At 40.5% G+C, this 27257-nt stretch overlaps 1 protein-coding gene across 2 annotated transcripts; it reads right to left on the bottom strand.

Moving 5' to 3' along the window:
- Nucleotides 1–3811: 3811 nt before the first annotated feature.
- Nucleotides 3812–22752, bottom strand: paxip1 (PAX interacting (with transcription-activation domain) protein 1). Of its 2 annotated transcripts, none has more exons than XM_084546966.1 (23): nt 21974–22752; nt 20565–20699; nt 20212–20255; nt 19926–19989; nt 19686–19796; nt 19407–19482; nt 18359–18880; nt 17521–17633; nt 14683–15568; nt 14085–14179; nt 13855–13950; nt 13479–13616; nt 11267–11388; nt 10203–10387; nt 9867–9910; nt 8933–9000; nt 8686–8788; nt 8298–8466; nt 7974–8074; nt 7135–7269; nt 6909–6984; nt 5883–5942; nt 3812–4110 (listed from the first exon to the last, which is right to left on the bottom strand). In XM_084546966.1, exons 1-23 carry the CDS (start codon nt 22052–22054, stop codon nt 4094–4096), a joined length of 3441 nt encoding a protein of 1146 aa, XP_084403092.1. In that variant the 5' UTR covers nt 22055–22752; the 3' UTR covers nt 3812–4093. The 2 variants fall into 2 exon arrangements, with proteins under 2 accessions (XP_084403092.1, XP_084403093.1); XM_084546967.1 differs by lacking the exon at nt 21974–22752 and adding an exon at nt 21095–21903.
- Nucleotides 22753–27257: the final 4505 nt, after the last annotated feature.

Here is a 27257-nt window from a genome sequence, read left to right as displayed (position 1 = left end):
ACAGGCTGCATGTCCCTACAGAAATAAACTACATGTTCTACATGTTAACATCATATTTCTTATGAAGAATTTAATCAAATAAACACAATGCATGTGTAAAAAGATGACAATGTTCTTATATTAAATATAATATGTTCCATGTTAGTCAATGCCTGGCAATGTAAATTATGTTAATGATGTGTTACAACCAACCAGAGCTGGAGCAACCTGACTTTATCCTGTTGGTGTCACTGTGTCTTATGTCTTATGTCAAACCACCAAAAACAGCTGGAGGTTACACATCTGCAGCCAGGTGCCCCTTGAATCTAAGACCCTGTTGAGACCTTGAATTAAGAGCCGACCAGGGCGATCTGATCACATAAAAGACAGGTGTGAACACCCCTAAGACACACTGAGATTGCATTTGAGAGATCCGATCTTTGTCTCCATTTGGATGTGGTCTGGGCTGCATGTGTTCAGACTATGTTGGGGTTTATTTGCATACAGACTGTGAAACTGAGATCGGATTTGGAGACACGTTTGGAGACGTTTAATGCCCGGTCTGAACACGGTACTTAAAGCTGGTAACTTGCGATCGAATAGTCCAAATCAGATCTCAATGCAAGATCGGATCGGAATGTGTGAATGTCATCAAGTTTTCTGGCTGTTTTTCTTATTGCCTTGAGAAATCCTGAAGAGAAGTACCTTCTTTTTTGTAACTATCTTAAATATTTTTCTTTTCACTAGTGGTTTTTAAGACTGCTTTTTTATATGCAACCGAGCTACTGTGACCTAAGTCTGGTTACATGCTTTTAGGGAGGTAGCGTTAGGGTTAGTTGGAACAGACAGTGAATGAAAATACTGATTGTTCTTCCAGGTCAGTCTGTTCACAATGAGTGTTTCTAGGAGGCATCCACTGGGCTGCTTCAGAGGAAATCACTGAGGATGCTAAGGTGACGTCCCTGTGATCATCTCACCTTGGTTTGGTAGATACAGTACATCCAGAAAGTATTCACTGTTTCACTTTTTCCACATTTTGTTTCGTTACAGCCTTATTCCAAAATGGATTAAATTAATTTTATCCTCAAAATGTTACATACAACACCCCATAATGACAATGTGAAAGGTTTTGAGATTTTTTGCAAATTTATTAAAAATAAAAAACTAAGAAATCACATGTACACAAGTATTCACACTCAGTAGGCTACTTTGCTGATGCACCTTTGGCAGCAATTACAGCCTCAAGTCTTTTTGAATATGATGCCACACACTTTGGGCAGTTTTGCCTATTCCTCTTTGCAGCACCTCTCAAGCTTCTTCAGGCTAGATGGGAAGCGTCGGTGCACAGCCATTTTCAGATCTCTGTTTGAGATGCTCAATCGGATTCAAGTCTTGGCTCTGGCTGGGCATTCTTCAGTCTAGGACATTCACAGAGTTATCCTGAAACCACTCCTTTGATATCTTGGCTGTGTGCTTAGGGTCGTTGTCCTGCTGAAAGATGAACGGTCGCCCCAGTCTGAGGTCAAGAGCGCTCTGGAGCAGGTTTTCATCCAGGATGTCTCTGTACATTGCTGCATTCATCTTTTCCTCTATCCTGACTAGTCTCCCAGTTCCTGCGGCTGAAAAACATCCCCACAGCATGATACTGTGCCTGGTTTCCTCCAAACATGATGGCTGGTATTCATGCCAAAGAGTTCAATCTTTGTCTCATCAGACCAGAGAATTTTGTTTCTCATGGTCTGAGAATCCTTCAGGTACCTTTTGGCAAACTCCAGGCGAGCTGCCATGTGCCTTTTACTAAGGAGTGGCTTGCTGCAGAGATGTTGTCCTTCTGGAAGGTTCTCTTCTCTCCACAGAACTCTGACAGAGTGACCATCAGATTCTTGGTCACACTTTCCTGACTAATGCCCTTCTCCCCCGATCACTTAGTTTAGACAGCCAGCCAGCTCTAGGAAGAGTCCTGGTGGTTCTGAACTTCCTCCATTTACAGATGATGGAGGCCACTGTGCTCACTGGGATCTTTAAAGCAGTCAACTGTGAGACCTTATATAGACAGATGTGTACCTTTCCAAATGTCCAATCAACTGAATTTACCACAGATGGACTCTAATTAAACTGTAGAAACATCTCAAGGATGATCAGTGGAAACAGGATGCACCTGAGCTCAATTTGAGCTTCATGGCAAAGGCTGTACATAAGTATTTTATGTACATGGGATTTCTTAGTTTTGTATTTTTAATAAATTTGCAAAAATTGCCAAAAAAACCCCAAAAATAATCACGTTATCAAAATGAATTTAATCCATTTTGGGATAAGGCTGTAACATAACAAAATGTGATATGAATAGATAGATAGATAGATAGATAGATAGATAGATAGACAATCCTGGGGAATAATAAAAGCACAGTATGTGAGGTTTGAATGATGAAACATATTTTTCAAGTTGAATCCTGTTTGGATACTTAAAGTCTGAATATTTCACCGGACCTGTATGTGGAGAGTGACATACAGTCTCCAGTCTCAATATGAAAAATTGGGTTTGGCTGCCAGGACAACAGAAGCAATGCCACTATTTCTCCATCGCTGGGCTGGCATTAACTACTGGCTTGTGTAGGTTTTGTTCAGGTTAAAAGCAAGAGGCAGAGATACGGGCTCATTTATTGAGATACGTCATCCAGATCCAGATCGCATGTTAATACCAAGCTTAAATCAAGTGAGTCAGTGGAGCAGTCTCTAGGTGTTTACAGTTGTACAACCTGTGCTGCAAACACTTCTTTTTGGTAAAAAAAAACAAAAAAACAGGAAATAATATTGTACGTTAGCCTCAACTACATTCATCCATTCATTCATCTTCTGTAACCGCTTGTCCTGCGAAGGGTCGCGGGGGTGCTGGAGCCTATCCCAGCTGTCATCAGGGGAGAGGCAGGGTACACCCTGGACAGGTGTTGAGTCTATCTCAGGGCTAACACAGAGAGACAGACAACCATTCACACTCACATGCACACCTATGGCCAATTTAGAATCACCAATGAACCTAATGAGCATGTCTTTGGACAGCCCCAGGGAAGAGGAAACGTGGCACACAGAAAGGCCCCATTCGGCCTGGATTCGGACCCGGAACAGAAGATATAGATGAAAATATCAAATCAAGTGACTATAAGGAGTAGGGGGTCTGAATGTTTTATGAACCAAAAGTGGGGTTCTGTGTCAGCACCCACAAAACACTGTCACTAAATGAGCCAATGTTACATCTCATGCTTGTGTAAATACATGTACAGCAGCGTTGGTAACACATGCATGGAATATGTAGCACATGACCTTGGCTAAGGCTGTGTCTAATTCAGTTTGCTGTAGTTTTTGAGGGCAGAACCTCAGGCGATGCTGCACACCCTGCTCTCTCTCTCTCACCCCCACTCCCCAAAACCCACACATTACCCCAGGCTATCTGTCTGACAGCCAGCAATTAGAACTTCACCAGTAACTACCCCAGACCCTCATTAACAGTTAATTAAATCAAATCTATCAGGAATAACGTGCTTAAACCTGGGAGGAATACCTTCAAGATAGCTTTTAAAACCTCAAAAGTGAGAGCAGGCAGAGCTTTTGTTCTCAAATGTGTCCTCGTACAACATGAACGTGGAAGGTGATTGTTCGGCCTGGGCATAAAACTCAAAACTTCGGATCATGATCAATTTTTTTATTTTATTTTTTCTCTCCAGGCTTTATTTTTAAAGACTGAACAAATGAGCTACATCTAAAAAGCTAATATTTTGGAGATTGAGTTTTTAACCCACTTTTCCTGATAACAAAACAAAAAGAAAAACAATTTTGCACAAACAATATAATTTTTATTCCAAAAAGCGTGTACAAGCTGAAGCCTTTACACAATCTGTTTCAACAACATGTAAAAGGTTTAATAATAGATAATTTAAACAATAATTTCCCAAAAAATAACATCCATTTATCTAAAACAGGTAACAAAAAGCTACAAAATGACTGGATATCTATGAACAGAATTAAAAACATAGAAAAGTCAGTGTGGTTGGACTGTACACAGGTGCCGTCTTCATCTCTGCCTCCCCTTCCTCTTCTTAGTGTCTTCGCTGCTGCACCATCAAGTGAATTTATACGTGTGACTGTCAAGGAAAAGAGACTTTTTTTTCCCTCACAGTGAATGACTGCTATCACAGTAACAGCACAGCTCCAACAGTTTTAAATTTTAGGCCTTTAGGTAACTGGCACACACTGGTGTGGTCTGACAAGCTGTGATATTAAGACTATGCTTGTGGTGTGAGTCAAGTGTTTGGACTGACAGCAGCTCTGTAGCTGGAAGGCAGCTTTAACTCAGCTCTTCATTCAGCTGCTCATCACACACACCAGGGTGCTAGAATTCCCTCCAAAGCTGACCTCTTTCTTTGACATCTGTGTCAGCAACATGCAACAGCAATAGTTATTTAGTTGTTTGAAACATTTAGAGTGCCGCTCAATTTTTATTTTTTTACTCCTTTAGAATTTTCTACATGTCCACATAAAAATCAAAACGGTGGATTTTCATCCTGAAAGAAGACAAACAGAACCCAATCAACCAAATTAAAATATAAATATTATACTGGTGTATTTGTTTATTCAGAAAAATGACGCAATATTACATATCTGTGGGGTGCAAAAGTTAAGTGCACCTGTAGGATTACAAGCTAAATTCAAGCCCAAATTAGATCTATCCAGAAATGTTTTGTTTTGACTTGTCAGTCTGGTGTTCACAACACTGTGGAAGTGTTTGATGGCACATACAAAGGAGCTTTCTGAGGAGCTCAGAAAAAGAGTTGCTGTTTTTCATCAAGCTGGAAAAGGTTACAAAACCATTTGTAGAGTTTGGAATCCACAAAAAGTCAGCAGTCAGACAGATTGTGAACAAACGAAGGACATCTAAGACCATCGTAATAGTCCAAGAGATCACAAAGGAACCCAGATTAACTTCTAAGCTATTAAAGGCCTCTCTGTTAATGTTCATGAATCCACCATCAGGAGAACACTAAACAACCATGGTGTGCATGGCAGAGACAAAGCCACTGCTCTCCAAAAAGAGCATTTCTGACAAGGCAGAGGACTATTGGGAAAATGTTTGTGGACAGACGAGACCAAAGTAGAATAGTTTGGTTTAAATAAGAGGCTCATGTCTGGAGACTAAACAGCACTGCATCCCAGCATCAGATCCGTCTGTGAAACATGGGGTTGCTAATGTCCTTGTTTGGGCCTGTTTTGCTGCATCTGGACCATTAATGGACCAATGAATTCTGAATTATAACAGTGAATTCTAAAAGCAAATATCAGAACAACTGGCCATGAGCTGAACCATAAGAAAAACTGCAGTTAATGTGAGGAAGTACTTTGGTACTGAGGGATGGGTTAAAAATTCCTCCAGCCACTGTAGACAACTGATCAGAAGTTATAGGGTTAGACTTTAGTTGCTGTTATTGCTGCAGACCAGATACTGAAAACAAGGACTGCATTGATTACATTTCTAAATAAATGCACAATTATCAGGAGTGTCATTGCTGTGGGGTGGGTGGTACATGTCTCAGTAACATCCACATGAATGCCAGGTCCAAAAGTTTCCCAGCAGAGCACTGAATTGTCACGAAATGTTACTTACTTCTCCTGTCAGTGGTTTTAATGTTGTGGCTGATCAGTGAATATGCATTTTATACTTCCAATGACTCCTTCAATGTATTTTTTAATGACAGGTCAATGCAGCCTTTTCATCTGTCATTACTTTGGTTTTATGAAATTCTCATGAGTTTATAGCAGTCAGTCATAGTATAAAATTATTTAAGGTCACTGTAAGTATTTATCTTCTGTAAGAAGCCATTTGTTGTGAGATCTTATTGCCATTAAAGGATATGAGTCATAATCAAGCTTCTGGGTGAGAACTCCAGTCAGGATGAATTCAGCGTTGTGGACATCTGGACAATAGAGAGGGGAAACAACATTAGACAAAAAGCAAAGCACAAGTTCAAATGAACGTTGCAGGTCACTTAATACTGTCTGTTTAAAGATGCCCTGTGGGTTTGATTACTTGTTTACTGACAACATAAAGGCCAGTGTATCCATTGCAGATGGGAGGGCCCCATGAGGACTTCTCAAGGAGTTCGGCACTTGAGTTTCTCGTTGAGTATAAATGACCTGGCCAGAATGAACTTTGTTCTTGCTCACCTTGAAAACAATTTCTTGCTTCTCGCAGCGTATGTAACGTGCTTTACTCCTGCTTGATGGCAAACTAGCACTCTTTAGCCATTAAGGTGTTTGAATCCTATGATTCCTCTTACATTTTCAAACTGTCATGTAACATCATCAGTTTGTATCATAAGATTCCACATGTACGCTTTAGTCAGATATGTGTATCAATGACAGATGTATGTTTATCTTGCTGTTCTCTTCTCTTCTCTTCTCTCTTTGCTGTTCTCTTCTCTCTTTCTTCTGTCTGTACCCGGCTGGCCTTAGGCAGATGGGTCCCTCCATATGAGCTGGGTTCTGCTCGAGGTTTCTTCCTGTTAAAAGGGAGTTTTTCCTTGCCACCGTTGCCTTCAGGCTTGCTCTGGGGGTTTCAGGCCGGGTTTTTGTAAAGCGTCTTGAGACGATTTGTATTGTTATTGACGCTATATAAATAAAATTGAATTGAACTGAATTGAAATTGAATTTTTCAGGGATTTCTTTGTGTATGGAAACAGTAACCCTCTTGTTCGGACAACCTACCTCTACCAAGTCATGGCCGCCCCCTTTGCCAGTCAAGGACCAAACTGACTCATGTAGATAAGTTTAAATGATCACCCCATGGCTGAACCTATGTTGAAATATGCCTGATCTACACCAATACTGAATATTAGGATTGCTTTACTGAGCACAGACAGGAGCAAGACTGTGTTTCTTACCTATGTTTTTCAAGAAGTATTCTCTACATAGGTGGAGGTCATTGTCACAGGAAATTAAGATGATCTCTGGTAGGTTCTGCAACAAAAAAGCAACATGCAGTTAGCATACAACTGTTAGACTGCATGTTTTGTATCTTTATGTAAAATAAAGAAACCTGACTTGAGAATAAATATTCCTGTAATAATAGTTGAGGTCACAGGGATGATTGCAGATATGTTTAAGTACCTTGTTCTGTTTATACTCCATGATCTTTCTGTATGAGGGCTGTTTGGCCAGCAGCTTTCCTCCAGCACTCTCCAGAATGGACTTCATGGTGCCAAGGCTGGGGCAGATCCCAGGGGTGAGGTAGAAGTACTTCCCCTACATCACCCACCGTGTGAAACACAGAGACAGTAAGGACACAATACATTGATAAGACCCACTCCCAGTTCATCAAACATTCTCACAGGTATATGTATTAGTTCTAGTCAAATTAAGTCATTTTATTTCTGTACCATTTAATATTACTAATAACCAGGAGCTAGTATGTGACACTGTAGCTTTTAGAAGACGACGTTTGTGCACACTGTTTCAATCATGTTTACACACAAACTCTTAACTTTTATTTGTCATTTAAGTATTCAGATCATGTTCAAATTCCTCTATTTTGGAATCAATCAAAAGTGTTTCTGACCACTGACAGGCTCCATACAAGGACGCATCATCATCCAAAACGGTTTCTGATAAACCGAGTAAATTCTGGCAGCCTGTGTTCTGACTGGATCATAGACAAGGTATTTTTAGGGAGTAGTGTATCAAGCTGAACCACTATCATCCTGCATTTCCTTTATCAGAAGGTCAAACTCTCCTTGCTTTTGATGTCTTATCAGGATTGAGAAGACAACAAAATCTTCCTCACTGCTCAACCACTCGATTTTCTCTGGTATTGTAAATAATCACCACAAATAGACAGATTAAAAACGCATATGATAAATATGGACTTGACGTGATAAGCCCTTTAGCCTCCTTTGAGAGTTTGCATTATCACCATAACACTGGTGTAAAGGTGACGTCTGTTGTCTAACCTTAAAGAGCGGTGCACTGTGGGCTCTTTTAAGTGACTCCTCCAGACTGAAGCCAAACAACACTTCTGCCTCCGCATCCCTCAGAGGGTAATTCTGCTCATCTGCAACACACACACACACACACACACATTAGGTTACCCGCTGTGAAACGATACACACAAAAAAATATACAAAAAATCCAGCATGAAACATCCTGTTTGTGGTTGAACTCCTTTCAATAGAATCTGAAAAGTCCAAGCACTCTTCAAAAAAAACAACTAAGTGGGACAATATAAAGAATGCAGAGGACTCAGACTTTTGAAGTCAGCAGTGTCCGACACATACCCACAAATTTCTGGCTCCTCCAGCTCTCCTCCAGCCATTCTGGGCTGACAATGTGTTTGACCACAGACATGGCAGTGAGGAACTTGACAGTGCGAGTCACCTTATTGGCCACCAGGTGAGTGACTTTCTGACTGCTGTCTGCTACTTCGCCACCTAATGCGTGTAACCTCTGAGAGACAGGAGAGGACAGACAAACACAACAGGAGACAACAGTGAAGCTAATGTTGACACATTCTAAACAGGAGTACTTGATTACATGAGAATGTAACATTAGCATTCTGTCAGATGGCTGAGCAATGGTCACTGCTTTGTATAGACTGAACTAATATGGGTACAAGTGAAAAATCATCAAAAGAGTGCAGCGTTTTAGCGATCAGGCTGACTTTACCTTTGTGTACTGCTGCACTTGCATTGGCTCAAAGCCTGTGAACATAACTCGAGGAGTGGACTCTGGAGGAAGCTTCTTACTGGGGGACTGGATCTCCTCCATTCTGCGCACACACACGCACAGCAGCACACACACACACAATTTTACAGTTGCGCCCAATGTAATCATTACAACCTGGATAGAGATGTGCTCCAATTCTGCGCACTCATAGAAGCTAACAGGCTGGATCCTGATCTGCTGTACTGACCTGGCCTTCTTGTTTGCAGGTGGGTTGTTGGAGTCAGTATTCTTCTGCTTCTGGAGCAGCTGGAGGTTCTAAACAAACACAAATACACATCAGATGAGCCTGCCACTCCACCGGCGATCATTTAAAGCTTTACTATTTTTTATGTGTAGCAATGAAATAGTTTTCAAATATTAGCTAAAACTATATTCAATTCAATTCAATTTTATTTATATAGCGTCAATAACAATACAAATCGTCTCAAGACACTTTACAAAAACCGTATTTTAATGCTGTATATGTGTGGACAGCCATGAAAAACAGATTTTATCCTGGGATGATAAACCAAGCTTACTGAATGCCTTACATGACTGAAATCTTTAGGAGTATTTGAACTAAACATGAAGAAAAATCAAACAAACAAAAAAGCCAGCACTTTTGGGATTCTTTTTTTTTTTTTTTTCTCTTTTCTGCTTTCAGTCAAGGTTTAACGACTTTACTTTCTGACATGGCCCAGCATGTTGAAGAAGTGAGCCGCTGAATTCACACATTGTGGAGGGAATCTGAGACATGATCAGCATTTTTCTGCAAGAACTGGTGGTGAGATTTTAACTCAGTAGTATGCTAGCTAATAGCTTAACGGCTCAAATGTTTACTGTTGCTGGACAACACCATCAGCTAGCCCCGTCTCCTGCTCATAAATATCAAATGTGTTTGGGATAGATTAGTCCAAAGCGGCTGTAGTCTGAGACCGGCTACAGACAAACAAAAAATACCAAAGTAAATAAATAAATAAATAAAATAAAAATAAAAACTCAACTTAACCCAACACATACAGTATGTTGTTCACCAACCTGTGAGTGCTGTTTACAAGTGATGATAAAATAGAACAAGCTGACTAATGACTGCACTCTTTTTCTGACACACCGAATAGAAAACAAGTGAGAAGTGCACTCACCGCCAAAGCTTCAGGAGATACCTTGATTGGTGTTCTCCACGAGGCTACGGAGAAATACAGAGGCCAAAGTCAGGACACTTTCTTGCTCTTTTCTCTCTACACAAAATCAAGTTAAGACATTCACATACAGTTTATATCGACACCATATAAAATCCATACAGTACGGTTTGGGTAATCTACAGGAAGCTTTTACACAGTTCACCATGGACACACCCTCGGAGGAGTGTGTGTAATAACTAGCTGGACTGTCGATTGATATCCAAGATATGATCTTTCTATATTTCTTTAACATCAACCAACTGTCGATTACAATTTGGTGTATTCAGCTGTACATACCCAGTAAGTTCTGGACCAGCTGTGGGTTAGGCACCAGTGGCTCGGGATGTGTGTAGATGGAGTATCTGCTGTGCTGAATCTGTCGCAGAGCTTCAAAGTTTCCCAGTAGTATATCACACAGCCACTGGGCATTCACGCATGGGATCTTCCACTCCTTGGCCTTCTCATATTTAAGCCCACTGGGTCTGAAAAGAGATCAACAAGATGACTGTAAAGCCAAAAAGCTAATGTGGCCGTGTAGCAGAAACCATTCACATATATGTGACACACAAATTTCACTTTATTCTTTTAAGAGGTATGTCAGATATTACAGTGAGTGGTCACTGAATAAAACCTTCTGATGTACAGCCCTAACATTAAAAAGGGCCTGTTCAGACCTTGCATTAAGATCTGATATGGGTGGTGTGATCCCATAAAAGACAGGTGTGAACACACCCAGGGTGCATTGTGATCGCATTTTAGAGATCCGATCTCTGACCACATTTGGAAGTGATCTGGGTTGCAGAACCTCCTTGTAGCTGTTAACAAACTATAATCTGAGTTTTGTGCAGGTCTAACTAACGTCAGAGTGGAGATCAATATATAATAACTTAACGTGTGTGCCAAAGTCATGACGCACGCAAATAAAACAGCACTGTTCTTGGTTCTGGAGCAGCGGCAGTCATCCGTTAGATACAGCAGTTGTTATACAATATTATACTGGGCCCCAGATGATGACGAAATTGAGATCGGATCTGGAGACGCATTTGGAGATGCATGTTAATGCCAGGTTTGAACACACGTACCTAAAGCTGGCCACTTATGATTGGAAATCAGAGCCCAGATCAGATCTTAAAGCAAGGTCTGAACATGCCCAAAGAGACAGGAGATGTGTGGAATGAGTGCAAACGGGTCCTTGTGACAATTTACATTTGACCAGGCCAGACTGTAAACCCTACAGTATCCATTGAAATCTTGTTGGTGGGTAGCATCTTCTTAAACAGATGGTTTAGTTTAGTGATATTTGTATGAATGAAGTGTTACTAATGATAACCACAGCAGACGCTTATCCATTCCAATCTTACTCTTTGCAGATGAGGACAGTGTTACCGCGACACAGATATCCAGTGTATCTGGCACCAGCCAGGTAGGCCATTAGCTTCAGGTCATCTCGGTCAGCATCCACAAAACCAGTCACTGATATAATCTGATGGGACAGACAGAAACAGAGCCAAGATTATGGTATGACTGTCCTTGTATGCAGATTACAGTAAACGGATAAAGGCAGAAAAATAATATGACAGCCTGGGTCATTCAGCACTCACTGACCGAGTGGGTTTGTAAACTACTATGGTGTGAGACCCTAGAACTCGGACTAGATACCCATCGGGAAAGAAACAGAAAGGCATTTTTACAGCGCACCAGTTAAGAAGTCTATCATCTACAGGTAGGGCATTATATTGATGGACACTGACACAATTTCTGTTTGTTTTCTGTTTCTTTGTTTCTGTTACCAAAACACCTTGTCTGCTTAATTGATAAGGAAATAATGGATAGTCTGTATCTGTCCACAACAATCCAGTCCTTGAACCAACTGTCCAATTGTCTCTTGGTCCCTTGAATATGATGTTCTTAGGTTTTGACACCATTATGGATGTAAATATTATCAAAATACACTTGCCTGTCTCCACTGTAAGCGTTATACATTATATAATACACTGCCTGGCAAAAAAAATAAAAAATAAAATAAAATAAAAAGTTGCCACCCGGATTTAACTAAACAAATAGGTATGAGCATCTTATTGGATAATTACTGCATGGATGATTATCTTTCAGCTGGCAACAAGTTATTTAACCCCAACTGATGCAATGAGTAGCTTCTCTTTTCTTAAACAACCATGTCTGAAGACACATCCTGTGATCATGGAAAAGATGTTAGTCTGTTTGAGAAGGGTCAAATCATATTTTTCTCTAACGGAGTTCAAGTGAAATTATCGAACATTCTATTGAACGTATTTTCTATTGATATTGATCACGTGTCTATCGCGATAGATATCGTTATTGTTTTATCGCCCAGCCCTAAATGAAAGTAAGAGCATTTCCACACACTAATGCGAAGGGAACTCAAGGGATTGAGACTGAACAGCTGTGTAGCCTTAAGAAGACCACTAATCATGGTATTGGTAATTTAATGACAGACTGATTAAAAAAAATAAAAAATAAATCATGATCTTATTCTACATGCAGCCATTTCATGTACTCTAAAAAAGCCAGGGCCTCGCAAAATCTTGTGGGAAACACTGAGATCTCTTGGACTATTTGTTAACAATCTGTCTGGCTGTGAATTTATGGATTACAAACTCTTTAGAGACAGTTTTGTAACCTTTTCCAGCCTGATGAGCAACAACAACTCCTTTTCTGGGCTCCTCCTCCTTTGTCCGTGCCAAGATACACTTCCACAAACGTGTCGTGAAGATGAGACTGTGACAAATCTTTGCTTTTTAAATAAATAAATAAATAAATAAAAACAACAGGACACTGAAGACACCTGAGTCTCATTACATCAATTGGAAACACTTCTTAACAGAATTTAGCCTTGAAATTAACTTGCAATCCTAGAGGTGCGCTTACTTTTGCAACTCAGAATTTTGGCTTATTTTCCTGAATGAACAAATACACAAGCATAATACTTTAGTTTCATTTGTTTGATTGGGTTCTCTTTGTCTACTTCCGGTGTTACAGTTACTTTTGTGTGAAAATCCACTGACGTTTTGAGTCTTTTTTTTTGGCAAAAAGGTAGAAAATTCTCAGAGGTGCAAATATAGGCAAGTATAACTTAAAAGTTATATTTAAATTAGTTATATGATCTAGAAAAAAAAGGAAAACATTTTCATTTATGCATTTGAGGAACTAAATCTAACAGAACCAAGATTCATATCAAATCTGAATGTGTGTACCTTTACACATCTAATTCATGACATTAAGTCCAACTTGTAGGATGTAAAACTCATTATCTTTTTACAAACTCTTCTTTGATGGATTATGGAAATTTGTTATGTTGTAATTACACACTTGTGGCATGAATACTGCCACAGTGGAATGAGTATCCTTTTGGCGCTTTTGTACAGCCTCTACAGGTTAGTCAATTGAATACTGGGAGATATCAAAGCAAGAAAACTGGAGAAATAAATTCTTGCAATGAGAATATTTTTTGTTCTGTACACCAACAGATCTCAGGCTGCTAAAAAAGATACTGTGTGAACAAAAGCACGAGGTGGAAGTGGAAGGTCAACCTACATGCTGAGAGCAGGGTTTGGCTCCAGGAGGGAAGGCAAAAGGCAGATGTAGCGTCCGATGAGGAGGAACCATCCTCTTCCTTTTCAACACAGTGTTGAGCCAGTGGGCGGTTACACAGCGCTTTCCCTCCCTGAGTGCCTGGCAGAGAAAGGTTTTTGTTAAAGTCAAAATTAAGCAGCAGAAGAGCTCAGCCTTCTCCTAAATCCTTCATTCAACTTTCAGACACACGAGTATGTGTTGATGTATCAGTTATATGATGACGGCTTCTTTCTTTAGTTTACAGTGTTTACCAACATGTGAGAAAGACATTGCCTCACATTGCATGATTTAGTCCATTTTGTAGAGTTGTGTATGTTCTTATAGCACACAGCCTTACCTGTACATACATGTTGCTGACCTGACTTTCACACAGTAGGTGGGTGCACCGGCTGGTCAGGGTTGGGTCAACAGCCCCTCCACATGCCTGGATGACCTGAGGGATGAGTTGAGTTGATATACACTGACGTCCAACTTTGGATCGAGGCACCATTTCTGTTTATTTAACCTAGTCAGTATTTAATGAACACAATCATCTTCTTGCTTTCTCAGTTAACGTTATTGTCTTACCCTCTTCCAAGTGGCCAGGAGTTGTTTGTCAGCCATCTGTTCTGGATAGTCAGCAACAGCAAACACACAGCCCAACAAGAAGCCATCTTGGGGAACTGAAAATAAAGCAGGATTTATGAACTGTCTAGACCACAACTTTAAAGTGCAAAACCACTGGCAGCTGCTAGGTGTTGGATTTAAAAGTCCCTGGCTCAAACTAACTCCCAAAGGTCGTCATGGTCTATTGGTAACATCCTCCATCTCCTCTATTTTGGAGAAATGAAAAATTTTGAACTTCCAGGCACTGTGTAGGAGGCCCCAGAAAAAAGACCAGCTATAACAGTTTCAGGACAATGCATGATGACGCCTTCCTGGAAAAGTCCAAAAACGGGAGCATTTCTGTTTTATTCTGTATCAAATCCATAAACAAATATTCTTTCTATTTTTTGATTTATAATGAATGAAATTACTTTTTTGTTTTTCCATGTCTGAATACTCATGGACTAATAGCGGTCATTCCAACACTTTGGTCCAAACATCTCACACTCTCATTTAAAAAAGTCAAACCAAGATAAAAGAAAATATGGCCTGCAGAGACCACACAATGATCCAAACTCACTTTCTTGTCCCGGCTCATGTCCAAACAGCTGGGTGATGTGAGGAGGCTGCTGGGACTGAGGCTGCACTGTTGTCGTCTGCTGCTGCTGCTGCTGCTGCAGGACCTGCTGGTTCTGATGCTGTAGAGCCTGTTGTTGCTGATTATGCAAGTGCTGCTTCTGCAACTGCTGCATGTGTTGCTGCTGTTGTAAGAAATGCTGCTGCTGCTGCTGCTGCTGCTGCTGCTGCTGCTGCTGTTGCTGCTGCTGCTGCTGCTGTTGTTGCTGCTGCTGCTGCTGCTGCTGCTGTTGTTGTTGCTGCGGCTGTTGCAGATGCTGGGGGTGCAACTGCTGCTGATTCTGCTGTAGCATCTGCATGCGTTGCTGCTGTTGAAACTGTTGGAGCTGCTGCTGCAAAGCCTGTTGCTGCTGCAGCTGTAGACTAGGTCGTATAAGCTGCTGGGGACGCAGCTGTTGCTGCTGGGAGAATGCATGCTGCTGCTGCTGCTGCTGCTGCTGCTGCTGCTGCTGGGAAAACATCTGCTGTTGGTGCATTTGCTGCTGCTGCTGCTGTAGCTGAAACTGCTGCTGCTGTTGGGGCAACTGTGGAAACCCTTGTTGTTGTGCAACCTGTGACTGTTGTTGTTGATGTTGTAACTGCATCATCTGATGCTGCTGTTGAAGGTGCATCATGGGATGCTGTGGTTGCTGTGGTAACTGTTGATGTTGTTGCTGGGCAACCTGGTGTGACTGTTGTAGTAACTGTTGCTGCTCTGCTGTGAGGGGTTGGCTGGCCAGTTTGGACTGATTGAATAGAGGTGGGTTGGCATTATTGGGGGTCTGAGCATGGCTCTGATTGGTCTGCTGCTCCAATGGCTTTGTCTGATTGGCTGTCAGATTCTGGATAATCTGCAAAAGAGAACAATAACTAATTAAAACATGCACAACACTGTGCAAACGTTTTGTTTCAAGGATTTGGGTTCAGGCAATTCCTACACATAGCATTTTCACAATTAATACAAATATTGTTTTCCAGTTTTTCCGTCAGTCTAATCAAAATACATGTGATGAGACACGTGTCTTACCAACTTATCCAACATGGAACTGCACAGAAGGCTGGGATACCTCCACCATGAAAATGAGTTCCAGTTTTTAAGCAAAATCAAGATTTCTGTGGCTTATTGATGTATGGTTTGTGGGGAAATATATGAATTTTAAGATGAGTTAGTTCATATTTGTTTGTTATAAGTCCAGAGAATTCTGCAAATTATTTCATAGGCTTAAGTATGGCTTCATATTTTAGGAAATGACAGAGTCAATGTCACTGTGTGCGGATAGTACCCATTTGGTTTGGTCATGCAAATTCACGAGAACTGTCCACTGAGCTTGTTCTATATTTGAAACTTTGCTACAGCATGCACATAATACACTGTTCAAAAAAAAAAAAAAAGGAACATTTTTAATCAGAGTATAACATCGACTAAATTAAACTTCCTGGATACTAATCTGGTCAGTTAAGTAGCAGAGAGGGTTGTTAATCAGTTTCAGCTGCTTTGGTGTTAATGAAACAAATAAGACAATGAGACAACCCCCAAAAACAGGAATGGTTTTACAGGTGGAGGCCACAGACATTTTTCCACCTCATCTTTTCTGGCTGTTTTTCAACAGTTTTCAATTTGGGTAGGATCACTGTCGCTACTGGTAGCATACCTGAACCCTACAGAGATTGCACAGGCAGTCCAACTCCTCCAGGATGGCACATCAATATGTACCATTGCCATTAGTTTCAAGAGCATGGAGGAGATTCCAGGAGACAGGCAGTTACGCTAGTAGAGCCGACGGGGCGGTAGAAGGTCCTCTACCCATAAACAGGACCCATATCTGCTCCTTTGTGAAAGGAGGAACAGGATGAACACTACCAGAGCCCTACAAAATGACCTCCAGCAGGTCACTGGTGTGAACGTTTCTGACCAAACAATCAGAAACAGATTTCATGAGGGGGGCCTAAGGGCCCGATGTCCTCTACTGGACCCTGTGCTCACGGCACCGTGGAGCTCAACTGGCATTTGCCATTGAACACCAAAATTGTCAGGTCTGCCATTGGCGACCTGTGCTTTTCACAGATGAGAGCACGTTCACCCTGAGCACATGTGACAGACGTGAAAGGATCTGGAGAAGCCATGGAGAACGTGGCGCTGCCTGCAATGTTGTTCAGCATGACCGGTTTGGTGGTGGATCAGTGATGACAGTTCCTGGAGGATGAAGGAATTGATACCATTGACTGGCCCCCCATGATCGTCTGACCTAAATCCAACAGAACACCTCTAGGACATTATGTCTTGGTCCATCTGACACCACCAGGTTGCACCTCAGACTGTCCAGGAGCTCAGTGGTCCAGATCTGAGAGCAGATAGCCCAGGACACCATCCGTTGTCTCATTAGAAACATGCCCCGACATTGTCAGGCATGCATACACACACATGGGGGCCATACAAACTACTGAGTACCATTTGGAGTTGCTGCAAGGAAATTTCAGCAAAATGGACTAGCCTGCTGCATCATATTTTCCACTTTGATTTTTGGAGTGTCTTTTAATTCAGCCCCTGTGTAGGTTGATCATTTTCATTACCGTTAAACAATGTGTCATCCTTTTGATCCTTACACATTACCCAGTGTTCCTTTCATTTTTTTGAGCAGTGTATTTACTCGTGTGCAAAGAAATAACCGTTAAAGGCAAATGTTTTGTGAAACACCTAAAGTGCCTAAAACTAGTTCACAGGCTGCTCAGTGACAGCAGTTGGAGTACCAGATCTGTAGCAGTGCAGCTTTAATTTCAAGGGAGAACCACTGGGGCTTCTTACATGAGCTACGTTGGCAGGTCGATTGACTGGCTGCATGTCAGAGTTGTTCGTTATGTTACGGAGGGTCCTAGCGGCCAAGCTCCACCCTTGCATACCCTCTGGAATTGATACACCTGAAAGGCAGAAAGAGGTGAGTTAACAAGACACTGGGTTAGGATCAATGCTTGTCAGCCAGATATGATTAGAAACATTCACCATATAGTAGTCCATTCATAATGTCATCATTTATTAAGAAGTTTAATGGTGAATGAAGGTTGAAGTTGGGGCTCTAAGGAAATTACTGGGGAAGGAAGAGCCAAAAGAACTCTGCATCATTGCTATTGGAGACACTCTATGGGCTGAATATACTCAAGGTTTTGAGCTTGTAAAGAGATGGTTGGAAATATTCTACTGATAATAGTAAATTAACATTTTTAAGCTATAAAAAGAATCTGCATTAGGAATTCCAGTGCATGTGTAAAAGTGCTTTTGTGTACAGGTACAAAAAAGCATTTCTTGTTTTACATCTTTATCTAATGTGAACATTCAATTACACAAATGTTTTCAGGAAGACATGATCATCTAGTATGATCAAACTAGCATGACTGAGGAGAGGCCAGTCTGTACAACTGTTTGTAGCACTCTGTAGCTTCATAACTTGGCAGCTAATAGTAGCTATTCCACTTTCCCCTTTGAGCTAGCTAGCTGTTGCTCCATAGTCTTTGTGGTGTATTCAAGTGCAAATTTTTGGCATATACACAGGTGAAATAGGGTGACGTCATACTTTGCTTTTGCCGATAGTTCTTTGTTGTTTTGTGAGAGAAAGAAAGACATTTTTGAAGTGGCCTGGCATACTGACCTTGCTGTGTGGACTGACTGAAGGCAGTAGTAGAGCGAGCCTCTGGGATGCTTCCTCCACTGCCAGGTACAGGAGGCACAGTGGCACACAGGTTGATCAGCCCACTTCCTGTTGATGACACTGGGTCTTTGCTGCCAGGTGGCCCAACACGCCGTCTGGCTGTACCTGTCGAAATAGGGGGCGTTGGTGGGACCACTTCAGCCGGAGTCCAGTTGAGGTTGGTTCCCTCTTTCTCGGTGGAGGAGTCATCGTCTGAGTCATCGAACATCCGTTCGCTGCGGCGCTCTGGTTTGCGTGAAGAGGTTGGAGAGAGAGAGTTCAGTCTTTTGGGTCCTGGTCGTCTGCGGGGGCTGGACTCCTCACCAGATGAACCCCCGCTGGACAGCCGGGATCGCCGGGGGCTGTAGCTTCCATCTGACTGGGAGTGCTGTTCGTATGACTCTGCTTCACTCTCTTCCTCTTCATCTGGCTCCACGTATGTAAGTCTGGGGTGATAGAGCGCCTCATCCTTCCTACTTTTGTCTTTAAAAGGTGAAAAGAGAGAACAACTGCTTTGTATCCACTGATCGATTTATATCTGATCACAGTGATTGTTAGCTACTCCATGTTTGGTTGGTAACATGCACAGCACTGTGCAAAAGGTCTGGGTATTTTATGCACATTATCACTGTTTCTCATCTTGACATTCACATTTAAGTCCACATGAAATGTCACTTTGCAGTAAACTAAACTTAATGATCATTTATAAAAAACACTCTGACTTAACTAATCAGCAACAATTTTTTATTTGAACAGCTTTTTGGTTTGTTGGTCAACCAGAGTTGTGGGAATTGTTATATTATTAACAAAAGACAACTAAAGACAAAGAAAATAATCTTAAGGTGCAACACTATTCTCTTTTGCTGTGTCACAGAAAAAAGACAAGTGAATTTCCTATTCATCAAATGATTATATGATGGAAATTATGTATGCAAAAGACAAAAAGAACTTACGCAGTAAAATGTACAATTAATGAATATAAAGATCAGATTGCCAACACTGGCGTTACCTTTAACAGAATCTGTTATCCAGTCTGGTGTGACAATCTTGATACTCGGGTGTTTGAGGGCACATTCAAACTTGGCCTGGGGGGGAAAAAAAAAAACATACAATCCACAATAAGAATGTACTGTATAATCCAGACACGAGATAAGCAAAAGGTGAAGTGTAAGACTTCCCTGACATAAATTCCTAATAATTATAATAATAATAATAATAACAACAACAACACCACACATGGTGAAGCTACTGCAGTTAACAGATGATCACACACACATCACACACTTACCCCTTTTGGTTCCTTCACCACTAAGTGGGTGACCTTCTTGTTGAGGTTAAGCTGACATTCTCCCCCATAAAAGGTAATGTAGGCCCACAAAGCATTGAGATCATCTGGAAGCTGTGTGTATACACACATGCAGAAAGAATAATGCAAAATGAATACAGCAACACAGAATGTCCTTTGTAGGTTCAGAAACAATCCATGTGTTCACTTCTCAATAATTATTATGACCATGCTCGCACTTACCCTAGGCAAACAAGCAGTCACACCAAAAAATATCTGGCCTGATTCTGGCGAGAATCCAGTAACACTGTAATGTTCATGGTTATGGAAAAACCAACCAACAGACAACCAACCACAACCAAATGTTATGTCACGCTTATTCCCTGGTTTTTGTAATCTTTGGGCCATGGAATCATGTAGAAAAACAAAGGCTTTAATTTGTGGAATTACAAGCATGAATTTTTGCTCTCATTACTGCTTTTAACTCACACCAATATGAGGTGTACTGAACTCGATTGTGGAAGGATACGGTAGCAGGTCTCCACATCGGACGGAGAGGATCACCCAGGACGGCTGGAAAACATAAGTAACACCTTTAAAACACCCTTGTTAGCAGTATTAGGCTATCAATTAAAACAATTTGCTGACTGTACTTCACTAACTCACTGAAGTTACTGCCCTGGAAACAGGTTTCAAAAAAGGCAAGCTTACAACCCCATGATATTTCCGCTGAATGCAATTTTCCTTCATTTGGGGCCCCTTTTAACCCAAAATAAATAAGCAGCCTATCCAAATACAAAAACTGTCTGTATAACACTAGAGGGACAAATTGAAAAATACTAAATGAATGAAAACACAAAGCCATTCTAACATAAGCCTTACCTTTACAACAGGAAGGTCAAAAACCTCTCTTGACTCGCCCACCTCTGGGTTGTCGCCATCCTCTGCAATGATGTGAGTGGCCAGAGCATTGTAAGACACCTCCTTTCCTTTTCCAGCTTTCAGCAGCTGCACCACCTGCAATGTTAACAGTAGATTCAGTCAAATTCAACTTCAGTCTAGAGTGGATTTAATATTTCACTGGTCCAGTATCGTAAAATAACGCATCACAGCAAGCCTTTAAGACTACTGTGTTAAACTCAACACTGTCACAAACATAGAGGTGGTGTCAGACACAGGAACTGTACAGTTTATAAAGCAACAATGTTTTGAACTAAATAAGTCATATGTTGGCCTGATAATTGCAGTGGGTAAATACAGTTAGAGGTGGTCCCCTTTCCTTCAGACAAGAAAGATGAGCAGAGGCCCCTTGTTCCTCCCTTAGTCTCTCAGTTCAAACGACAAGTCTGCAACTGTTGTCAAACTAGAAATATCCTGCTGCACGTTAACACTAAGATCAGTGGAGTATTTACCGTCATTAGTCATGTAAACAGCTTTGTAGGACTGTTGTCTTTTTGGACTACAGGGAGCTAAACGTTAGTGACATTTTTAGTAAAGGCTTCTATGAACAAACTGCTCTATTTGTTTTTATGTTCTCATTCGAACTCTAATAGTCTGACACTCGGGTGTAACACTTGACAACGACGATGCATTTCATTTAGAACAAAGATGTGTTATTTAATTGGATCTACATCCTCATACAGTGCCTCAAATGAATATAAACAGTTGCAAGGAACGATACGGCTAAGAAGCACTATTTGGCAGGAAGTACAGCTTTGTGCCACAGGTCTCCGGAACAACGAGAGAAATAGCGCCAACGCATGCGCACATAGGGGGGCACAATTGAGCAAGATGTTGATAGTCACAGGTTGATTATAAATAAGACTGTAATCCTTCGCGTTGTTTCACAGCACGTCAAAACTGCGAAGTAATAGTGCCAAATCGGACGCGCAGCCATAGTTGTGAAAAAACAAGCTACCAAATGCCACTTTTAACACGAGCTTAGCAAGCCCTAACACATAAACCGCAGGCTACTGGCTAGCAGCTAACATACGAAACACAGCTAATGCTACAGGGTTGCATAAAAGTACAGTTCTAATAAGCATTCGCACAAAATATCCAATCAGGGAGCATCGTAGGCAGGCTCGCACACCTTTCAGAGACAGGCTATATGGATCTCCACGACACGATTAATGTTGACTAAAGAGCGAGCTGTTCGTAGCTGTTTGTAGCTTGTAGCATGTCATCCAGTTAGCTTACTGCTTAGCTTCCTGCAACACTTAGATTGAATGGGTCTAGCAAGTCAGCATGCTATCAACTTAGCTAAAACTAGCGTACGTCCACAGCCTCACCTTTTGGTCAATGTCCCCAACCACGTAGAATTTGACATCTTTGAAAAGTTCTTCAGAAACCTTATTTTCCTCTTCAGACATGATAACCAACCAACGTCATTGGATTATATCTTTTAAAACCAGTCAAAATCTAAAAGAGTAAAGGGTCTGAGCAACTGCAGCTGATTTGGAGCGTACAGTACACCGGAGACACTCGAGCGCCAAATCGCCGAGCGCGCCTTGGACTGCAGCATTCTGCCTGTACCGAGGGGCGTGTGTAACATATTACTAGTTGTGTATTCATGTATTCGATCATTTAGTACTCTCTCATGCATTGTGTCTGTGCAAAAACATAAATTGATCAAAAACAAATATATAAACAGATATAATACCTGGAATTTATAAATATGTTTTCTAACAGACACATTGACCCCCCCGTAACATGAAAGTTGATGGTGTTATCTAAACTTGTCACAGGATAATCTCAACAAGAGAGTAAAGTAAGGACATTTCTGTGTCGCGCCGCACTTTGTTTACCGTAAACAACAGTAAAAGTGGCATTCATAAAAATATCAACTCTGTTGTAGTCTGTCGGTGTTTGGGAACATTCAGACGCAAATTGATGACATTTTAACTGAGATCTGAGTTTTATGATGTAAAATAATAATTTTTAAGACAATGGGACATTTCCCTTACAAAATAGCAAGTAGTAAGATGAAACATGTGCCGTTTTCTCAACTTGAAATCCAATTGCTAAATAGCTCCTGATTCAGCATCTTATGAACGCAAACCCCAGCTATAACCATATTACTAGCACATGACATTTCCTTCTTGTTTTGCCCTAGATTATTTTGCATATTATTGATAACCGTATAGCTAGATAAAATAAAGTGCTTGAATTATGCATGTTTTATTGTTGTTTGCAAATCCCATTTTCCGTCTAAGCAAATTAAGACAATTCATAATTGCACACAATGTACAGAGAGGACCATGTCAACCACATCTTGTCTAAACCACTTGACAGCTTCTGCTTTTTTGCTGGATGTGTCATCCTGATTTTATAAGATGACATTTATTCGACAATTCGTTCCTAGGGTGGTTAATTACTTCATTCATTAGCTGGTGTCAAGCCAACTGTCAAGCATATCACATACACACAGGTAGGTCTGCGTTCTTGCAGACATGCACACTCCACGGTGAATCATGGATGCGTCAGTACTAAGAGACCTTGACAAACTGGGCTGCAGCCAATTGAGAGAAGTAATTGGAGGAGCTTTCTGACAGCTACATTGATGATGAAGATGGTCCTCTCTTGACCTTGTTGCTGTGAAATGTAGACATTACTTTTGTCACACCTCCTGTCATTATGCACCACTTTGGTTTTGGGTCCTTATTCTTGTCACCCTTTGCTCCCCCACCCTCGTAACCCTCCCATCTAATCACTGGTCCCACAGACATGGGATCAGTGATTTGATGAGTTGTTTGACAGCTGCATTTCTGCCCAGGCTCATCACCTGATGGCCATGTTCCTATTAAATTTAGACATCTTTCTTTTGGCACAGATCTGACATGACGTAGCAGACTGATTAAGAAGCGTTTACCCATGTGGTGTTTTCTTTCACAGGTATGAGAGTTGTGTCTTCATAAGAGGATTTAATGACTCTTCCAATCAGATCACTTTATTAATTTAGGTTTAGAAGGCATGACAATAATAATGATAGCCCAGCTTTTATAACACGCCCACCTAACTTGACACTGCTGTGTTATCTAAGGCTGCCAAGCTACGCTAAGTGCTGTTCAAGGTGCTAAACTAAAGCTATACCACACTTGAAATAATGTTTTATGTGTTATTGAATATATGCTGCTCAAATTTGTACGCATTGTAAGTTGATTCAAATTCAACTGGTGAATTTATCGGGCAGAACTGTGGCTAGAGTTCTGGTAAATGATCATCAACATTTGTTTTTGCATGTCTAACAAAGACGTTAGGCAGATTAGTTAACCTGAATTTAGATTCTCACATCGTCATTTATTTGTATCACTTCATTATACTTTTATTAGGATTCCCTTAATAAAAGTTATAGATCTTACTGTGAGCAACTTATTATTTATTGATAATTGCTTACTTCGCTGTACGTTTTGGACAATTAGAAATTATACTAAACAAAGAAATTATTTTTCAGTACCTGCTTCAGGAAATGCCCTGCTGTGAAGCCTCCATAAAATCTGCTACTCAGCCACAGCAGAAACCATATGTAACAGTGTTGCCTGTTTCAGCTTTAGACAGCTGGTTTTACCACGTCTAAATGCCACACGCAAATTGTATTTAAAGAATATCACCTATATTTGATAATAGTATAGTCAACTTTATATTTTTCATTACCGTATGCACTTATTGTATTTTTATTTTCCTCCTATAATTGCATTGGTGACATGTTCGTCCAGCGTATGGCCTAGAGAGCTACAGAGGCTTTCTCACCTCCTTTTTACAGTCCTCATGAGGAGGTTCAACACTGAATGTCATTGTCATCCACTGTGACGACAATGACATGGGGAGGTCAGCAGCAGTTGTTTTTTTGTTGTTGTTGTTTTTTTACACAAAAGGTGTAAAGGCTGGTGCAAAAAATGAATAAGGCCAATTTAACAGTGTCATGGCTACATTTGTTCATAGCGTAAAGGGCACCAGGATTTAGCACCCTCAGAGTCAATAGGGCAGTCCTGTACAGTTGTTAGGAGATAATGTTTTTAAGTACATTAGATATATGACCATGTCCAAATGCAGGGCTTTTTAATTCACTTTGCTAGGCTTAAACTTAGACCCGATTGTCATTTCTAATGTCGAGTTTCTTTATTATGTTCAAATAGGTGGATAAAACAGCCCTGCGATAGACTTGCAACCTGTCTAGGGTGTACATTGCCTCTCTCCCAATGACAGCTGAGATAGGCTCCAGCTAGACTCTCCAGGACAAGCGGTTACAGCTGGGACAGGTGGAGATCACCTATGTAGCGATAACATTTAAAACCTCTGATCTCCTTACACTCATTCCTATAATCTGATCCTTGATGCACATTCAACCCTGTATGCCCTCTGGGCATATGTTGGGCATATAGAAGCTGTTAACAGTTGCACAAGCCTTGTTTGACTACGTGTTTACTTTTACATTTTATAGTTTCAAATATAGTCTATCATTTTGTGTTTAATGTTCTAGAATTCTGTGACAAGTTATTGTCAGCTATTTAAATTTGTACTCCTTTTGTCTATTATGCTTACTGTAGCCCTGCGATAGACTGGCGACCTGTCCAGGGTGTACCCCGCCTCTCACCCGATGACAGCTGGGATAGGCTCCAGCAGACCCCCGCGACCCTTAACAGGAATAAGCGGGTACAGAAGATGAATGAATGAATGAATGAATGCTTACTGTAAATGTTTTATTATTTATGTTTTATATTAAAATGTGACTCTCAATGGAACGTACAAGCAGATCCTTCTATACTGACAAAAATGGCATTTAGGCTCATCTCTTTTGCCTTGGGATACAAGTCTAGTTTATGTGGTAAATGAAAATACTTCAGTCTTCTGACCAGTCCAGGTCACTGTCTCCAATGTGGTAACAAAGAGCCATAAGAAACGTAATCGTTGTAATATTTTTTATTGTAGTTACAGTTTGTTGTTAGTTTAGTTCAGTCTGAGCAACCGCATTTTAAATAAAAATGATAACTGATATACAAGCAATAGCTTAACAAATTAAAGTCAAACCTTGCATTCAGGAAAACATCAACACTAAAGTTAACACATCTGGACATGAATAAGGAATCAGGGATGAAGTGATGACTGTTCTGTTTAGGAGTCCTGTTCTTTGTCACAGGTTGAGCTGGTCCTCTTCTGCCATCTTCCTGAATCACTTAGGAAAACTTTACACAGACAAATAGATATGTTAAGTAATGTATGTTGTGTTTTAAATTTAAATTTACTCATGTTCTCAGAAAGCTTTTATTGTCAGATAAAGCATAAACTGTGTCTTTTACTTATGTTTACAGGATGGATTTGTTTCTCTCCAGCTGTTAGAGTAACTGTTGGGTTCCTGATCCTTGCGGGACCTCTTGCGGGAGTATGTGTCTTGCTAAACCTGTATGTCCAATCCATTCAGTGTGCCATAGAACTCTAATTTAATGCTGGACACTTCATCTCAAGGATATGATTACTACTGTTACTACTGTTTTACTTTTACTGTAGTACTTATTTTTTTACCGCTGGTTGCAGGTACAAGAATACATTTCAATGTGCATTATACTATATATAACTGTGCATGTGACAAATAAAATCTATCTATCTATCTATCTATCTATCTATCTATCTATCTATCTATGAGGTGTCACAGCAGAAGATCTGAATACCTTTTAAAGATTTAAAGAGATTTAAATTTTAGTTTTTACTTATTATGGGCATTATGGGTTATTAAGTGCAGGGAAAATTACAATGTTTTAAATTTAAGATTGAAGCCAACAGTAAATGTGCAGTTAATGGCTCAAAATACTAAAATGTCTACGCATAATGACATACATATATATACAGTGACAGCATCTGACATGAGTATACAACAGCCACATGTTGAAACACATTAACTATACACAGAATGAAATAAAATATTGTGCATGGAGTATAACATAATGTGTAACATTAGATCAGAAGCTCAGAAAAAATAAATCATATGCAACACAATCAGCTCTATTGTAATGACAACAAGACTATAACGCAAACATTTTGTAATCATCTTCATCTTCACTCATAAGTCTGTTATTTAAATTTATTTTTCACTCCCATTTTATGGACACTATTTCTGGTAGGGTGAGTTCCCTTCACAGATTGCACAATCTATGTCAGAAAGAGACTGTTTGGGGCAATTAAAGATGCAGTGACTGTCAAATCCTAAATGATACAAACAATAACATGGAAATGTCCTGTGTATGTGTATTAATCCTTTTTTGCTTGAAACCATGGCATACTTGTACTTGTTTCATTATTTTAATCAATGAAGAAGCTGTTATATCCTGCTTGCCATTTCGTTAGCTTGCCAGTGGTAGCCTACTGAACCAAGATGGAACAGCAGCAAGGTTTCAGTAGGTGGAAACGGCATCCATGATAAGAACAGACAACTAAATGACGGGAAAAGTCCAAAGAATTCAAAACATTTTGTATTAATACAATTAGTAATTAGTAATTAGTACAGAAGGAATTGCATGAAATGGGTTTTCATCTGAGGGCAACAAGGTAAGATTGCAGCAATATTACATTTATTTATATGAG

This window comes from Chelon labrosus (genome assembly GCF_963514085.1).
Source record: "Chelon labrosus genome assembly, chromosome: 6".
NCBI lineage: Eukaryota > Metazoa > Chordata > Actinopteri > Mugiliformes > Mugilidae > Chelon > Chelon labrosus.
The sequence above is the reverse complement of the archived record's forward strand: the minus strand, read 5'-3'. Positions and strand labels throughout refer to the sequence as shown.

What these genes read in the sequence shown, in the direction of transcription:
- paxip1 (XM_084546966.1), bottom strand. Translation starts at nt 22,054, where the DNA reads ATGTCTGAAGAGGAAAATAAGGTTTCTGAAGAACTTTTCAAAGATGTC. An exon ending in GATAACAGATTCTGTTAAAG is followed by an intron (nt 18,881 to 19,406) that starts GTAACGCCAGTG and finishes CACCTTTTAAAG; the next exon opens with ACAAAAGTAGGAAGGATGAG. An exon ending in CCAAACCCTGCTCTCAGCAT is followed by an intron (nt 11,389 to 13,478) that starts GTAGGTTGACCT and finishes CTGTCCCATCAG; the next exon opens with ATTATATCAGTGACTGGTTT.